Source organism: Ictalurus punctatus, chromosome 16 (assembly GCF_001660625.3).
Source record: "Ictalurus punctatus breed USDA103 chromosome 16, Coco_2.0, whole genome shotgun sequence".
Lineage (NCBI taxonomy): Eukaryota > Metazoa > Chordata > Actinopteri > Siluriformes > Ictaluridae > Ictalurus > Ictalurus punctatus.
The window spans coordinates 9,807,150-9,826,280 of NC_030431.2; the positions used below are offsets into that span (position 1 = coordinate 9,807,150).

The 19,131-nt window shown below is 37.7% G+C and overlaps 1 protein-coding gene across 2 annotated transcripts in view; it reads left to right on the forward strand.

Annotated features, from left to right (window-relative positions):
- Window positions 1-14,629, forward strand: part of c16h21orf91 (chromosome 16 C21orf91 homolog) — a 32,595-nt gene extending 17,966 nt beyond the window's left edge. For both annotated transcript variants that reach the window (XM_017488523.3, XM_017488522.3), the window contains 3 exons: window positions 6,181-6,633; window positions 9,360-9,422; window positions 10,270-14,629. In XM_017488523.3, coding sequence (XP_017344012.1) covers window positions 6,181-6,633; window positions 9,360-9,422; window positions 10,270-10,436 — 683 coding nt within the window. In that variant the 3' untranslated portion in view covers window positions 10,437-14,629. The remainder of the gene's footprint in view (window positions 1-6,180; window positions 6,634-9,359; window positions 9,423-10,269) is intronic.
- Window positions 14,630-19,131: the final 4,502 nt, after the last annotated feature.

A 19,131-nucleotide genomic window follows, 5' to 3' on the forward strand; every position in this document is an offset into this window, starting at 1 on the left:
GGCTGATTATATGACCAGTTTGATGTTCAGTGATGAAGTAGGAATGCTTTTCTTTGTGGTGAGTGAATGTGAAGCCTAACGGGTGTTTTTTTTTTTTTATTTTATTTTATTTTTTTTAAGAACTCAGACACTTAATTCTGTTAATATAAATTAATAACATTAAATAAGTTAACAAATCTTACTTTAATCTTCAGAATTTAGTTCATGTGTTAATGTTAATTTGAGTAATGTGTTTTCTGTTTATTCAATTCAATTTTATTTGTATAGCGCTTTTTACAATAGACATACAATAGTCTCAAAGCAGCTTTACAGAAATATCAACATGGTATACAGATATTAAAGGTGTGAATTTATCCCAACTGAGCAAGCCACTGAGTGGCGACGGTGGCAAGGAAAAACTCCCTAAGATGTTTTAAGAGGAAGAAACCTTGAGAGGAACCCGACTCAGAAGGGAACCCATCCTCATCTGGGTAACAACAGATAGTGTGAAAAAGTTCATTATGGATTTATATGAAGTCTGTATGGCCTTAGGAGCAGCCGTAGTCCCAGCAGTCTGGAATTAAAGAAGATTTGAGCTCCATCCAGAGGCAGAGAGGATCTGGATCTCTAGTATCTCCATAAATTCGTGTGGGGCTCGGCGAAAAGAGAGAGGGAGAAAAAAGATAATTATGACTGCGAAGTAGTAGAACAGAATCTAGTCAGGGTAGGCTTGAGTAAACAAATACGTTTTAAGCTTAGACTTAAACACTGAGACTGTGTCTGAGTCCCGAACACTAATAGGAAGACTGTTCCATAACTGTGGGGCTCTATAAGAGAAAGCTCTTCCCCCTGCTGTAGCCTTCACTATTCGAGGTACCGACAAATAGCCTGCATCTTTTGATCTAAGTAGGCGTGGCGGATCATATAAAACCAAAAGGTCGCTTAGATATTGTGGCGCGAGACCATTTAGTGCTTTATAGGTTAATAAAAGTATTTTATAATTAATGCGAGATTTTACTGGGAGCCAATGCAGTATTGATAATATCGGTGTGATATGGTCGTATCTTCTAGTTCTAGTTAGGACTCTAGCAGCTGCATTCTGGACTAATTGGAGCTTATTTATATTCCTACTGGAACATCCAGACAGTATGGCATTACAGTAATCTAATCTAGAGGTGACGAATGCATGAACTAGTATTTCCGCATCATGTAGTGACAATATGTTTCTTATTTTAGAAATATTTCTGAGATGAAAGAAGGCTATCCTAGTAATATTATCTACATGAGCATCAAATGATAGGCTGGAGTCAATAATCACTCCAAGGTCTTTAACTGCTGCACATGATGAAACAGAAAGACCATCCAGAGTAACCATGTGATCAGAAAGAATACTTCTAGCTACACGTGGGCCTAATAAAAGTATTTCTGTTTTATCAGAATTAAGTAGAAGGAAGTTAATTAACATCCAATGTCTAATGTCCTTTACACAATCCTCAACTTTACTAAGCTTCTGTCTGTCCTCTGGCTTCGCTGAAACATACAACTGTGTATCATCAGCATAACAGTGGAAGCTAATTCCATGTTTACGAATAATTTGACCTAGGGGTAGCATATATAAAGTAAAGAGCAGTGGGCCTAAAACAGAACCCTGTGGAACTCCAAAAGTAACCTCAGTACGCATGGAGAATTCACCATTTACATCTACGAATTGATAACGATCGGTCAGATAAGACCTGAGCCAGGAGAGGACTGTTCCCTTAATACCAACAACATTTTCTAATCTATCAAGTAGAATAGTGTGATCTATAGTATCAAAAGCTGCACTAAGGTCGAGTAACACAAGCAGCGAGACACAACCCTGATCGTAAGTCAGTAGAAGGTCATTTACTACTTTAACTAACGCTGTCTCTGTGCTATGATGAGGTCTAAATCCTGACTGATACATTTCATGAATGTTATTCCTATCTAAGTACGAGCATAACTGCTTTGCTACAACCTTTTCTAAAATCTTAGAGACCAGTTACTATGAAACAACTTGTTGAAATGGAGAGAATAAAGTTTTTATTTGCATTTCCTTCAGAATTATGGAATTAATTATTATTAATTTATAAGAAGGTATAAAATGCAGAGGTATCACTTTCGGCAGATAATTGGTTATCTGTATCGGCTGAGAAATTTAGTATCGGTGCATCTCTTCTATCCATAAAATCTCTTACATTCTCAATATACAGTGGTTCTTGAAAGTTGTGAACCCTTTACAAAAGGGGTGTCCAATCTTATCCGGAAAGGGCCGGTGTGGGTGCAGGTTTTCATTCCAACCAAGCAGGAGCCACACCTGATTCCACCTGTTTAATCAGTTGATCTTGGCTTTCAGTAGACTCAGGTGTGGCTTCTGATTGGTTGGAATGAAAACCTGCACCCACACTGGCCCTTTCTGGATAAGATTGGACACCTCTGGTATAGAATTTTCTATATTTCTGCATAAATATGATCTAACACATGAGATTTTCACATAAGTCCTAAAAGTAGATAGAATACAGTAAAACAAATGAGACAAAAATACTATACTTGGTCATTTATTTATTGACGAAAATGATCCAGTATTACATCTCTGTGAGTGGCAAAAGTATGTGAACTAGAGCTGCAACAACTAATCGATAAAATCGATAATAATTCGATTATGAAAATCGTTGTCAACGAATCTCATTTATCGATTAGTTGGTCTGCACACGGCACATTTACTCCCTATGTTACTTCTGCTCAAAAACATGCTTCGGAGAGTAAATACTAAAGTTGTGTCCCAAATAAAGTACTATACACTTACACTATGCACTCTGCACTCTACTCTAGTGTGTGGATTTTAGAAAGGTAATATCTCAAATAGAACACTAGCAGATTTTTTTACAAAACGGAAGTATAATCCGCTTCCTAGTCGACGGTGCATGACGTCACACGGATGTAATGCGATGCCGCTAGCATTAGCCTAATACACAGACCCCGACAGTGACTTTCTTCAGTTTACTGTTTCTGTCAGCATTACCTTTTATTCCCAACATGACCTCAGTCTCCATCAGACGGAGGCGAAATCGTCAGGCGAAAGTGTGTGACCTCCAAGTCCTTTTGTATTAAACACCGCCGAGAAGCTCAAACTTTATAAAGCTTAGTTTGTGTAGCACGAGCATGACTGTCGTGAGTTGCTGAAAATGTTTAGTTTAATTTAAGTTTGTCATTATGTGTTGTATTTGCGTGCTTGCAGTGTAAATTCTGTCGTTTATTATAACAGAAGTGATGCGTTGCTGATCACGAGCGGTGTAGACGCACAATAGGAGCATGAGTAAGATCTGTAATGTCTAATTAAAACATTATGATCAAAAGTAAACACAAGTAAAACAGTGAGTAACAGAAACCACAAGGTGCAGTGAAATTTTATTATTAATGTAGGACTGTAGTTTAATTCTGTTTTTTGTGCATACATAAAAAGTAATGCATAAATACTCTCTCTCTCTCTCTCTCTCTCTCTCTCTCTCTCTGTCTCTCTCTCTCTCTCTCTCTCTCTCTCTCTCTCTCTCTCTATATATATATATATATATATATATATATATATATATATATATATATATATATATATATATATATATATATATACACACACATATATATAATTTGTCTTATTTGTTTAGTTTTTATTTCTATTATGTATGAGTATTTATGCATTATTTTTTTTATGGATTCACAAAAAGCACCGAATTAAACTACAGTCCTAAATTAATAATATATATTCTTGTGTGTGTGTGTTGGGTTCTTTTCTGTTTTGGACAAACAGTTGTGTAAAATTTTAGTCTGAATTTATATTTGTAACACTCAGTTTGTTGATTTTATGTTAAATAAACAAACAAAAAAAGGTACTGAAAGTTTGCCCCACCCCATCCGATTAATCAATTAATTAGGGGGGAATCGGCCAACTAATCGATTATGAAAATAATTGTTAATTGCAGCCCTAATGTGAACCTATTAGCAGTTAATTTAAAGGTGTTTTCAATCAATGGGATGACAATTAGGTGTGAGAAGGGCCCCTTTTATTTAAAGAACAGGGATCTATCAAAGTCTGGCCTTCATGTTTGTGGAAGTGCATCATGGCGGAGAGAGAGATGCGTTGAAATGAAAATAGGAGTTTTAGCTTTTTAAATGTGCTCTCAGAGCTGAAATCACCTTTGTGCTTTAAGAGAAGTTCAGGTCTTGTGCGTCACCCTCTCGCTTTCTCTCTTCCCGACACTGCTGTTTGTTGCTCATTGTGGTCTACACGGCATGTACGTACATGCACAGAAAATGAAAGCTGACTTTCAGGTATTCAGCTCATGGAGGCACTGAATGCATGTTCAAACATGTACTAATGATGAAAATTTCAGATTTTTTTATTACCTTTTCTTTGTTTTATGGTTAATAACAGGATTCAACTCAACAGCATCAAGCCATGTGGTGGAATTACTCAATGCCACGATCAACTGCAGACTCATTACTGTGCATAAGATGAAACCCAAAGTTCCTATTTCGTTATAAAAAGCTCATTTTTAATTCTACAGTTTGTTTGGGAAATTCTACCAATTCCACCTAATAAGATCATTTACTTGCAGTAATTAGTTGATTCTGTGGCAGGTTGTATATTTGTCGTAAGCCTCTTGCCCACACTGTTAAACCTCTTCTGCTGTGTTTGTGTACGTGGTCGTGTTTCAGGTCGTTCTCTTCAGATCCACTACACCAGTGTTCTAAAGTGTCACTTTCTGTTTTTAAACCTGATATTGCTATGACGAGAAGCAAATAATTTTCTCAGAGAGATGATACAAGATTTGTGCGTTTCTTTTTTTGACTTTTTTTTTTCTTTTTCTTTCAAATTTTAATTTTAAGCAGGCATAATACAGATGTAAATTGCAGCAAAATTGTGTTGCCCCTTGTGTAGAAGCACTAGAATGCATTTTGTGTGTGTGTGTGTGGGAGGGGGGGGTATGATCTTCCTGCCCCAAACCTTTCTTAGACTTTGGCTTAATTAGGACACACGGACATGGTATATAATAATAAAAAGGTCCAATGTTAACACAACTCTCTGATATCTTTCTTGATTTTACTCTGTTCCTGTTCTAAGATTAGTTTTCACTTTTGGGATGTTTTTACAGACCTAAAGCCGATTAGGGGGGAAGGAAGTGGGAATGCAGTCATCTACGTGATGCAGTGTTGATAGAGAGTAAAATTTCATGGTGATCTGATCTGAGTTATGTGGATGCTCTGATAATGCTGTGTTTGGACTGGGGAGGCTGCTGCTATATCAGTATATTAAGCAAGTTTTCACCTTATACCCTAGTCAGAGAGCAATATTATGTTTTCACATATAAATTTGTATTTATTTTATATCCTCACACAGTTTTTTTTGTGTTCGATTGTCACTTTCATACAAAGGCTACAGGAAAAATGGCATATACACTTTTTTTGTGTTAATTTAGAGGGAAAATACACACTTCATTTTAAAGTAGCTGTAAGAGATATTTGTGAGCTTGCTAATTTCCACTACTGTAGGCATTGCCACTGAAAATCACCCCTTCCCTTAAATCGGCCCTTTGCAAATCCTCTTCCTCTAAAGACTTGAATATATATGGTGCAGTAACATGATCTGTAAAGCGCTGTTGTACTTGATACTTGATTCCAGAGCCACGATATACTACATGTACATATAGTATGCACATTACACCGTTGCCTTTTTTATGAGGATAAAATTACTATCAGGGATATTTTTTATATTTTATTTATATTGGAACAAACCGTGAGAACAAACCATGAGTCTGCAATAGTGGGATGAGAACGACACTTTCTCTGGTATTTAACATGAACTTTCAGGAGTGTGTGGGTTTGTGTGCATTTGATTTTGTATGTGCTGCTGTATGGATGGCCAGCTTGATTGGCTTATCCTTTACCAGCTAAGTTGCTTTGCCTGACCATAAGAATATAAGTTATTGCCTAATAATAATGCTCCAGATCTTTCTTTCTTTACTCTGGGGGGGGGGGACCAAATGAACTCCGTTCAATAGGTCACTGTCAAACATCCCAGAATTAAGTTTGTTTAAAAAATTAATTGTTTGAATGTAAGCGCTATGTAGATGATTTAAACTTATTTGTAAACATATTTAAGCCGGATGTCTTTGTGTCTTATCACAGGTGTGTCCACTGCCGCTCTGCTGCACTCCACGTCTCTGCACGGGCACAGGGACTGCTTTGAGAAGTACCATCTCATTGCCAACCAGAAGGTCTCGCATGCCAAGGCCACACGCAGTACCTATGAGGGTGTCAAGCGGGCACTGAGCCAGCAGATCAGCCGCATTGTGCAGTACGCCCAGAACAGGGACTCTGGCTCCAAACACCAGCTCCTGTTTCACACACAGCAGGGTGACAGGAAGTTGACGGCCCAGTCAGATGCCCAGGTCCCCAGATATGCCCCTCGCTGGGTGCAGGGCACATGTCCAAGTGAAACGGACGATCTGGAGCTCTTGCAGGGCTCTGGACAGCTTTGGAGGAATGATCAAAAGCACACACTGCAACAGCAGGGGGGAGGAGGAGGAGGAGGAGAAGAAGAACAGCAGGAGAGACATGCAGGCCACAGCCGAGAGAAACGTGAGTACTTCTAAGAGGCTTTCATTCAAAGCAGACAAATAAATTGTAGTCGATGTTGCTTATCAGGAGTTTTCTATCTTTCTATCAATAAAGCTTGTGAAGCATCACTCTGACATGGAGGACATGCATTCCCTCTTAGCTGCATTTTTTTTACAGTGGTGCTTTAAAAGTTTGTGAATTGTGAAATTTGCCAATAGAATTTTCTATATATCTGTATAAATATGATCTAAAACATCAGATTTTACAAAAATCTTAAAAGTAGACAAAGAGAACTCAAACAAATGAGACAAAAATATTACACTTGGTCATTTATTTATCGAGGAAAATGATCCAATATTACATCTCTGTGAGTGGCAAAAGTATGTGAAACCTCTAGGATTAGCAGTTTAATCTGTAGGTGAAATTAGAGTCAGGTGTTTTCAGTCAATGGGATGACAATCAGGTGTGAGTAAGCTCCCCGTTTTAGTTAAAGAACAGATATCTATCAAAGTCTGATCTCCACAGCACTTTTTTGTGGAAGTGTATCATGGCACACACAAAGGAGATTTGTGAGGAGCTCAGAAAAAGAGTTGTTGATGCTCATCAGGTTGGAAAAGGTTACAAAACCATCTCTAAAGAGTTTGGACTCCAGCAATACACAGTCAGACAGATTGTGTACAAATTGAGGAAATTCAAGACCATTGAGTGCCCAGGAATACTCGACCAACAAAGATCACTCCAAGAACAAAACGTGTAATAGTCCATAAGGTCACAAAGGAGCCCAAAACAACTAAAGGCCTCTCTAAACAACCTCTAAACAACTAAAGACCTCTCTCACATTGGTATTGTTGATGTTCATGAGTCCACCATCAGGAGAACACTGAACAACAATGGTACATGGCAGGGTTGCAAGGAGAAAACAACTGTTCTCCAAAACGAATTGCTGCCCCTCTGCACTTTGCTAAAGATCACATGGACACAGAAGCCAGATGTTTTGTGGATGGATGAGACCAACATAGAGCTTTTTTGGTTTGAACGAGAAAGGAAGGTTATGTTTGGAGAAAGGAAAACACTGCGTTCCATAGGGATGCACCGAAATGAAAATTCTTAGCCGAACCCGAATATAATGGAAAACTTGGCCGAAGGCCGAATACCGAACACGTTTTTTCGCGTTTTTTTTCTATTTATTTTGCCATTTTTTTTCACCATTGCAAAAATTAAATAGTCAAAATATGCTTTTTACTATTTTTTTCTTGCTTTTCAAAGAAAAAAAATCAATTACAAAAACTACAATTTCAAAATATTTATTTAACACTGAACTTTTTTTTTTCATTCCAGCAGGCATAGACTACCAACAAGGCACAATATAACTTTAAATAAATAAACGAGTAAAATAAAAATATTTTGATGTGGTCATCTTTGAGCTCCCCTTGAATAACCTATGTTAGGCCTATAACTGACTGCTGAAAGAATGGAACACTCTGTAGCCTACAACAAAAAAAGTGCATTGACGAGTGCAAAAATGGTTCTATTCAGTTCTATACGGCTGATTATATTGGGGATATAAACCGCTTGCGTCCCTGTACACATAGCAGAGTATTATAGTAGATATAGTATAGTTAGATACGTTGTTAATGTTATGTTCCCTTAAATAAATATGTCTTTACCCTCTTCTGTACTCTACTCCCTTATGTCTCGCGACGTGACTGAATACTCCGGAACAGAAACAGAACAAACGCACGTGTCCACAATAAACAATGTCATGGTTGTCAACATCCAAAGAGCATGCGCTCGCTGAGCACTTGTGCATCTCACTCTGGTTGCTAGGCTATTTGGCGCGTCATCAAACACGTCATTGTTCGGTCAAATTTATTCGGCCTTTTCACATTATTATTCGGTTGACGAACATTCGGTGCATCCCTAGCGTTCCAGCATAAGAACCTTATCCCATCTGTGAAATGTGGTGGTGGTAGTATCATGGTATGGGCCAGTTTTGCTGCATCTGGGTCAGGAAAGCTTGCCATCACTGATGGAACAGTGAATAAATTATACCAGTGAATTCTAAAGGAAAGTATCAGGACATCTGTCCTTGAACTGAATCTGAAGAGAAGCTGGGTCATGCAGCAAGACAACAACTCTAAGCACACAAGTTGATCTACAGTTAGCGGAAATGTTTAGTTGCAGTTATTGCTGCACAAGGGGGTCACACCAGAAACTGAAAGCAAAGGTTCACATACTTTTGCCACTCTCAGATATGTAATATTGGATCATTTTCCTCAATAAATAAAACACTAACTATAAAATTTTTGTCTCATTTGTTTAATTGGGTTCATTTTTTAAATCTACTTTTAGGACTTGTGTGAAAATCTGATGTTGTTTTAGGATATACTTAAAATATAGAAAATTGTAAAGGGTTCACAAACTTTCAAGCACCACTGTATGTAGGTGTGACTCACACCTCGAATATGTGACTGTCCAGGTTTTTCTCATTTTGGGTGCCCTCCTCCTTCTTTTGTCTTTCATGCCTAAAGAATGGCTTTGCTGTTATGAAAGAGGTAAAGTGAGTCCCAACACCAAGGTCTTGTGTGGAATTGAAATCCATTGTTGGTGAAAAGAGTCAAGGTCTTAAGGTCTCTTCTGACTGAAGAGAAGTTCATACACTGCTTTTGTACTGTAACACGGGTATTAATGGGGAGAGGGTTATTTGACAATTCTGTTCATTAACCTGCCATTTTTTTTTATTGCAGTGGTGAAAATGAGTGTGGAAGAGCTTCATCAGCTGAACTCACAGCTCCTGCTGCAGATTCAAGGTAAGGTTTAGTAATATCTGATGAAGGCCAAATACATTCAAAACCTTTTGTAGGGGTTTGTATATATTAAGCCTTATTCTTTGTTCTGCAGTCTGTGTCCTGACAACCTTCTGTTCATATTACCCTTCTGCATATTTACACCTTTAGCTGATGCACTACACAGCTAATCATAACCAATTTTGGAAATAGATCATATGGCATATGGTCAGTTAGTTTATAGGCATAAAACACTTTCAATATCCAAAATCCTGTAGCACTTGTGATTGACAATCACAATTCATTGTGATTGTAAATAAAGATGTAACTTTAACATACTGAATCTCGCTGACAATAAATGTTATCTTCTTTCTGTCAGTTTTTTTTTTAAACATCTAAAAATCATTTGTGTGTTAGCCAGGGTTCCTCAAACCTGTTCTCATTCCCTGTAGCACTGCTTTAGTAGACAACTTGTCACTTTTTCTGAATTTTTATTTTTTTGTGCACATCGTCCGTCACTCTTTTTGGCTATAACCTGCATCAGTCATCCAGTTCTAATGACATGGTGACTAGCAGAACTCGGTTATAAATATAGGAAGGTCTCTGATCATTCTGGAGCATTCTAGATTAGTTTGCTCACCCTCTCACACCACTAGATCATGTGGTGTTCTGGCAGCTCGTTTTGATTGAGCTTGAAAAAATATGTTCTGAAAAGGTTATAACGGGCATGTCACGGACACAATAAGATTGAAAATACGGTTTTGTATGCTTGGCATAATAGAAATAATTTCAATGATCTGGTTGAGTGACATTTTCATTCAAAACGTCAGATTAATTCTCAGACCACCCTCTCTGTCTCTCTTTCTCTCAGAGGTCTTTGAAGAACTTTCAGTAGCTGTGCAGGAGAAGGACTCTTTGGCATCTCAGCTCCATGTCCGCCACATTGCCATCGAGCAGCTCTTTAAGAACTGTGCCAAACTCCCATGGCTTCAGATTGGCCGAGCGGGGGTCAAAGCCAGCAACCCCTCAGTGGAGTGAAGTGTGAGTTGTCCACAGAGGATTAAAGAGCACCCTCTAGTCTGGGGAGACGGGAATAAAGGTTACACTCAAGTCACATGCTTTTCACTCCCTGTGTGTACTCTTAAGTAGATGGGGTTGATGTGTCTGTGTGTGTGTGTTCTTGCAGTACTTGAACAAGATAAATCTTGAAAGAGATTAACACAGGGAGTTTTGGACCTTCTGTAAGGTGGACCTGTGGTTACTATGCAGACTGAGGTCTCACTGAGGACCGACCATGGCCTCATCAATATTATTTTGAATAATATTCTTATTACTTTCATGTTATGTCTTTGACATTTGTATTTATTTGTTGTTAGTTAATATTATTATTCTTATAAATTAGTAACTTTTTTTTTTGTATTAGAGAAGTTCATGCGTCAATAACTGGGCATGAAAGACCAGAGTTTGGGCTGATTGGCTCTGGTGTTACTGTGGTAATGGTTGCTTATTTAAGGAAGTGTTTCCTCTCTGATCTTTGCAGTGGAATTGTGGTTTCCAGTTATGAAACACTTTTCTCTGCAGTGTACCAGTGCAACACAATATAATGATGAGGGATGTAAATCTCAGGCTTCCACAGGATACTATACGATTCAGAAGGCAACAATTCAATATTTGACAATACCACTGAATCTGCTACGATATGATTTAGTAAGCTCCGATTGGTATATAAGCAACTTTGTTCAAAATCTGGGTAGGCCTGCTGTTAATTTGTGAATGCTGATGCTGTATAGAGAAGGACTAATTTAAGTATCAAGAGTTATAGGCAGATGACCTTGCTAAGACATCGTTTGTCTGTTCTTATGATTGTTGCTTGGTTTCATTTCAGTCAACGCTTTTTTAAATCAATGCATCAATCCAAATCAACCGATCATTACACCCTTAATATAGATTTAACCCAGTTTTGGTATACTACACGGAAGCTGGTCAGGGTTTGCTCTCTTGGCTTGTTTTTAAATTGCAGTATACACTTTTTTTTATTTATTTTATTTTATTATTTGGTGTGAGTCTTATATTTTCTTATATAAAGTCCCTCTCACCCCCAGCAAGCCATTTCATGTTCTTCCTACAGTGCTGTGAAAAAGTATTTGTTTTTGTGTATATCTCATACTAAATAGTTTTATCTCTTTAAACGAAATGCAACATAAAGCAATGGCAACCTGAATAAACACACAATACAGTTTTTAGTTTTTTTTATTGAAGCAAAAAAAGTTATCCAACACGTATACAATAGCTGCAACCAAATGCTTCCAATAACTGGCAATGCTTTCACTTTCTTCTAGGACTTACTCCTATGCTTTAGATCATTGTCTTGCTGCATAATCCAGTTACAACTTGGGGACTGAAGACCTCTCCTTTAAAAAAATAACACCCCATGGAAATTGTTTTTTTTTTTTAATTATTTTTTATTATTTTTTTTATACATATGTGGACAAGCAAACATTTGACCATCTTTGAAACAGTGCCTATTAATGAAGTTGATATACTTGAACAAAACCATGAAGAAAATTAACTTTTTCAATCATTTATTCAATGGAAATATCAATAGATGTGATATTCTAGTATTGCCCCCTTTAGCAGAAATAACTTCTTGTAGACATTTTGCATATTTGTCCACCAGACTTGCTGGAATTCGTGACCACTCTTCTATGCGATATTCTTTCAGTTGCAAGATGTTTGAGGATTTTCTTGCGTGTACTGCCAGTTTCAAATCCCCCCACAACATTTCAATGGGATTCAAATTTGAACTCTGACTAGGCCATTCCATAACCCTCCATTTCTTCTTTTTGAGCCTTGGTGGATTTACTAGTGTGTGTAGGATCATTATCCTGCTGAAACGTTCACTTTTAGTTCAACTTCAACTTTCAGACAGATGGCTTCACATTATCTTCAAGCACCCAACTGTTATGATGGAGAATTCATAGGTGAATCAATGAATGCAAGCTGTCCATTCCCTGAGGCAGCAAAGCAACCCCAAACCATAACATTTTTACCACCATGCTTGATCGTAGGTATGATGTTCTTTTTGTGGAATTCTGTGGTTGGTTTATGCCAGATGTAATGGGACCCCTGTCTTCCAAACTGTTTCACTTTCAACTCATCAATTCACAGAACATTATCTCAAAGGTTTTGAGGATCATCAAGGTGTGTTTTGGCAAAATTCAGATGAGCCTTAATAATGTTCTGGGTTAGCAGTGGTTTTCACCTCGCCACTCTTCCATGGATGCCATTTTTGCCCAGTGTCTATCTGATAGTGGAGTCATGAACAGTGACCTTTATTGATGCAATAGAGGCCTGTAGGTCCTTTGATGTTGTCCTTGGCTCTTTTGTAACTTCCTGGATGAGTAGTTGCTGTGCCCTTGGAGGAATTTTGGGAGGTCACCCACTTCTGGGAAGGTTCACTACTGTGCTGAGTTTTTCCATTTGGAGATAATGGCTCTCACTGTGGTTCTTTGGAGTCTCAGAGCCTTTGAAATAGCTTTGTAACCCTTCCCAGACTGATTTATTTCAATCACCTTCTTCCTCATCATTTCTGGAATTTCTTTCAATTTTGGCATAGTGTGTTACTGTGTAAGACCTTTTAACCAACTTCATGCTGTTGAAAAAGTTCTATTTAAGTGTTGATTTGATTGAACAGGGTTTGCAGTAATCAGGCCTGGTTGTGTCTAGTCCAGCTGAACCACATTATCAATGCAGTTTCATAGATTCGGGGAATTAGTAACTATGGGGCAAATACATTTTCATACAGGCCAGTTGGTATTGGATAACTTTTTTTTGCTTCAATAAATAACATTATCATTTAAAAACTGTATTTTGTGTTTACCAATGTTGCCTTTGTTTTATCTTAGATTTTGTTTTAATTTTTGAAACAATTTTCAAAATATGAGACAAAAAAACAGAAGAAATCTGGATGGGAGCAAATACTTTTTCACAGCACTGTACTGTACGCAAGTTAGGATACCATTGGTCATCAAATAATCAAATATTTCGGTATCTTTGATTACTTGGGGATGTTAATAGGGATTTTACGCACCTTAAATAGTCGAACCAAAGTCTGTTGCCAAAAGGTAACATAATTCAGTGTTTATATTTTTAAGTATTGTTGCATGAATAAAAGGAAATTTATGCACATTATTTAATATTTAATTGCCTTGAAAAACGTTGTTTACTTGATCCATGTTCAAATATTTCAATTCATCAATTTCCAAATTTTGAACTTAGCATCTTATCTTTATTTATTTAGACCCTTGTACAATTTTTTATTTCTCCAAGCTTGCTTTGTTTATTCCTGTGTAAAATCTTGAGGTGAAGGCGCCATCTGTTGGTTTTCCAGAAAATCTGTTCCCGATAGATAAAATTAGTGCAGCCTACTGATAGACACTGAACTTTAATTCAGTCTAGCTGTTCACATGTATCATTTTAAATGTTTAAAAGGTTTTGTTTAGAGAAAAATTCTTCTCTTTGTAAGAGACTTACTTTACTTGACCCATCTGTGGGTTGTATGAAAAATGTTGTGCATGTTTGGTGCTTGATATGCTGTACAAAGTCGAACTGTGATTCTCATCAGCATTGACGTATGCATGTCAGTTCTGCTTTTACGTGTGCGTGTGTGTGTATGTATGTATGTATGTATATGTGTGTGTATGTATGTATGTATATGTATATATATATATATATATATATATATATACATACACACACACACACACACACACAAAGCTGTCGGATTTGCGTGTTGTTTTTTATAGTTCATTAGCATTTCTTATTTCCAACCCATGTACTCTTTCAGGATAATAACAACGGCTTGGTTCATTTTAGCAGAATGTGGCGTACAGGGTTACATACAAACTGCTCACAAAACAAATTGTTCATCTTTGCAAAGCTCACGTAAAACTTAACCTAATGTTTTGGCATGTACACTTGTCACTCATTTCAGTTCAGCGTTTTATATATAGTTTTTTTTTTCTTTTTTGGGGGGGTAGCATTTTGTTTTGCTTTTTTTTTTTTTGTTTAGATTTATCTATCATTTTCATTGAAGTGTATTATGTGGTTTTGTGTTTGTTTAACTCAACAGCTCATGCAATTATGTGTGATTGTGTGGTGGTCTGAGTAATAATTTGTATATTATTTTTAAAAACCAGTAAATAAATATAAAAACTATTTTCTTAAACATACATTTGTCTTGTCTTGTATTTAAATGTTCATAATTATTAAGCTGTATGGTGAATTGTCTCCTGCTTTGAGTTCTAGCACTCTGTATTACATGTGGTGTGTCTCTTCATGCCCCAGGTTGCAGGCTTCTTTTTTTCATAGATTCACTCCCAGGGCTGGTGATGGATGGAGTGTGAGTAGGTGCTCCAACATGAGTGGCGCAATACAGTACTTTACGTATTACCTATAAGGGTACAGTTCGATAAATAAAATCCATCAGCACATTAAAGAAATCCCTCATACATTAGACCAGGGTTTCCTAAACTTTTCCAGGGCAAGGCCCCCCATTAACATTTTACCCAGGCCCCCCTTTTGCATGATGTCTTTAAAATACAGACTTCTGAATATATTCCCCTTTTTTTAAAAATAATAATTACATCTTACATCTTTACATTACATTACATTACATTAGGAATTGATTGTGTGTGTGTGTGTGTGTGTGTGTGGTTGTCTGAGAGTGAGAATTTTTCACACTAAATTGTTGAGGCCCCCGGGCGCCCCCTGGCGGCCCCCACTTTGAAAACCACTGCATTAGACGTCACATTTATCCATCCATCATTTTCTGTACCGCTTATCCTACACAGGGTTACAACCTGGAGCCTGTCCCAGAGGACTTGGGGCACGAGATGGGGGACACCCTGGAGGAGGTGCCATTCCATCGCAGGGAACAATCGCACACACATTCACAAGCCCATTCACATACCACGGACAACTTAGAAACGCCAATCAGCCTACAACACGTTTTTGGACTGGGGAAGAAAACCAGAGTACCTGGAGGAAACTCCACACACACAGGGCAGAGGCAGGAATCGAACACCCAACCCCGGAGGTGCGACACAAGCTTACTAACCACTAAGTCACCATGCCCCCGACATCTCATTTCTCATTTATCTAATATTTTATTTGATAAATAGCTGAAAAAATATGTACACCCCATGGAAATTGTTGGTTTATTTTATTTATTTATTTATTTATTTATTATATATTTGGAAAAGCAAACATTTTATCCTCTTTGAAAGGTGATACACTATCAAATAACATAAAATTGACATTTTGTAGTGATTTTCACAATTTAAATTTACAAAAAACAGAACAGTCACATATAAGAAAGTAAGTACACCCCTACCAGGTCCGCTGCTAGCCAAATGGGTGCCCTAACCAGAATTGTATTGTTGTACCCTCCCTCCCTCCCTCCCAAATATTACTGAAGGTATATACTATATAAAAATAATAAACACCCTCACACAACTACATTACTGGTCAGAATAGAACTTTAATAAAAAGAATTTTTTTTTAAGAACTGTAATTATTAACAATTGTAGCTCTACAGCATAAAATATAAACTAAAATTAGACATTAAATAAAGACATTTGAAAAGAATAAATATTATAAAAAATAAAACAATAGATTAAATCAAAAATAAACACTGACATATGTCTTCTGCTGGAGCATTCCAAATTTCAACATTTACAAAGGCACACTCCTGCTTTTCCTGGCAGCGAAGTCATCAACGACTTCATCATGTGATAATGTCTTTGCTAATTCAGAGTTGATGCTGATTATTGACAGACCACTCAAGTGCTCTTATGCCATACTTGAGTGCAAGAATGTTTTGATGAGCTTCATTTAAGAAAAACTTCACTCAGCAGAGGCAACAGTCACAGGGAGTGTCACAGCTGTGTGCAGAGCTGCAGAGCAATCCAAAGGTTTGTGTACAACTCTTGCAGGTGGCTGTCATGAAATGCTAGCATCTCCAGAGCTGTTTTGAGTGGTGGCAACTGTGGAAGATTTAGGATTTCTTGAGCCAGCTCTTGACCATCAATATCAGAACCTGCTTCTCCAATTGTAGTCATTGTGGCTGAAAATAAGCAGCACTCCAAATCTCTCTTTGACCTGACTGAACACTCCAAATCTCTCTTTCACCTGACTGAACATTTCAAATCACTGATGAAAGATGTTACCTCAAGCTTTTTGAGGGCATCACTGATGGGCTCATCAGCAGCCTCATAGGCAAAATGCTTTTTAGTGCTCCCTTTCTCTTTAAGCTCAGGCTCTATGTCTAGAACCTCACAGAGTTTCTTTGCAGTTGACTGAGCATGTCCAAATCCATACTGTCTGTATTTCCAGAGAGAATGTTTTGCGCTCTCAATGAGTCGAACAGCAACATCCAGTTGCATTGACCTCGACTGAAGCATCTTGTTCACCTGGTTAATATTTGTTAAGATGTCAAACCATACAAGAGTGCATATCAAAAACCTAAATGAAACCACTTCTTTTGCCAGGGCCTGAGCCTCTACTTTGGTCACTGGATCATTCACAGTTTTCTTCGCCTCAACGAGAGTATTTCTGACCTCCTTCACTTGGTGTATGACAGCTGTAATGCTTTGCAGTCTGCTTTCCCATCTTACAACATTACAAGACTTCAATGTGAAATGGACATGCTTTAACAAGATGTTCCATCGCTGTGTAGCTCCTGAAAAGAATATGAAGAGAAACTCTCATAATAAAAGTAGCCAACAGCATTCTTAGATAAATAGAATGTGCACCACAAGGTACACACAAAGCTCTTGGGTTTTGCTTTAGCAGTCTCAATAATAATTGGGTCAAATAAAGTATCAAAAGCAAGTCATTTTATGTTAAAAGACATCATGTAATATACATAATATAAAACAATCAACTTCATTATGTATTACATCAGATGCCTGCAGAGGGCGACAACGGCCTAAGATTGTTTTTGTTACACTTTACAGCTCAAATCCTTGTTTAATATTGACCAAACATGTCATTCAAACGTCCACTTAATCTTTAATATTTGGCCAGATCTTTGCAATAGAAATACTACAGTCACTGTAATTTCTTGAACAAAACATGTAGACATCAAAACATGCAAACTCAAAGCGAGTAATCAGTAAAATCCACCAAGATGCCTGGGTGGTGGTCAAATTATTAACAGTGTTAATAATAATAATTCATTACATTTATATATGTTTTTTCCTAGAAACTCAAACTCAAAGCTCTTTTCATAGTATGAGGGAGGGAATCTCATCAACCACCACTAGCGACGGCAGCCATAGTGTGCCAGAAGGCCCACCACACCCCAGTTATTAATGGAGAGGAGAGAGTGATGATTATTGGAGATTGTTAGGGGGCCATGATGGATAAGGGCCAATGGAGGAATTTCACCAGGACACCAGGGTTACACCCCTACTCTTTACAAGAAGTGTAAAGAGGGATTTTTAATAACCACAGAGTCAGGACCTCAGTTTAACGTCTCATCCGAAAGACCATGCTGTTTTTACAGTATAGTGTCCCTGTCATTAGGACTCACACAGGGTGAGCGGCCCCTGCTGGCCTCACTAATACTAACACTTCAAGGAGTAACCTTAACGTTCCCCAGGAGTACTCCCATCCAGGCTCAACCCTGCTTAGCTTCAGTGTGAAACCAGGCGAGAACTGCAGGGTGATATGGCTCTGGCCATTTAATTGATCTCACCCATTAATGTCAATAGACAAAAATGTAACGTTTCACAGGTTTGTGAACATTCCTGAAAGTGAGACATGGGATTGATCTTGGGATTTTTTTTCTTTTTCTTTTCTTAGCAGATGCCATAAAATGCATTTTTAAATATTTCTGTATTATTTATATTTGTGTAAATTTCGTTTATGTTCATATTATTATAGAGTGAAAGTTTTTTTTTGAGCAACAGAGATGGTGTCACCCCGTCCCCGTCCCCCGTCCCTTTTCAGAAAAAAGGTTGTGGATGCTTATAAGTCTGGCAATGGATTTAAAAAGATCTCCAAATTATTTGAAATACATCATTCCACTGTAAGGAAAATAATCTACAAATGGCGCAGATTTCAAAAGACTGCCAATTTGTCCAGGACTGGCTGTCCCAGTAAATTCAGCTCAAGACCAGACTGTCTGTTGCAAAATGAAGTCTCCAAGAACCCCAAAATTTCATCACAGGATCTGCTAGTAAGTTTGCAACTGTTGGTGTCAAAGTGCATGCATCTACAATCAGAAAGAGACTGCACAAATTTGGCCTGCATGGGAGGCGTGCCAGGAAAAAGCCTTTGCAAGACTACAGCTTGCCAATGAGCATATGTTATGGTTTGGGGTTGCTTCACTGCCTCAGGGACTGGACAGTTTGCATTCATTGATTTCAACTATGAATTCTGCATCATAATAAAGAGTTTTTAAAGATAATGTGAAGTCATCTGTCTGAAGATTGAAGTTGAACCGAAAGTGGACCTGTCAGCAAGATAATGATCCCAAGTGCACTAGCAAATCCAGCAAGGAATGGCTCGAAAAAAGAAGAAAACCCTCAAACATCTTGCCACTGAAAGAATATTGCATGGAAAAGTGGTAAAAAAATTCCACTAAGCCGATGTCAGAAACTGGTGGACAATTATGCAAAGCACCTACAAGAAGTTGTTTCTGCTAAACTGTACTACTAATACTAGC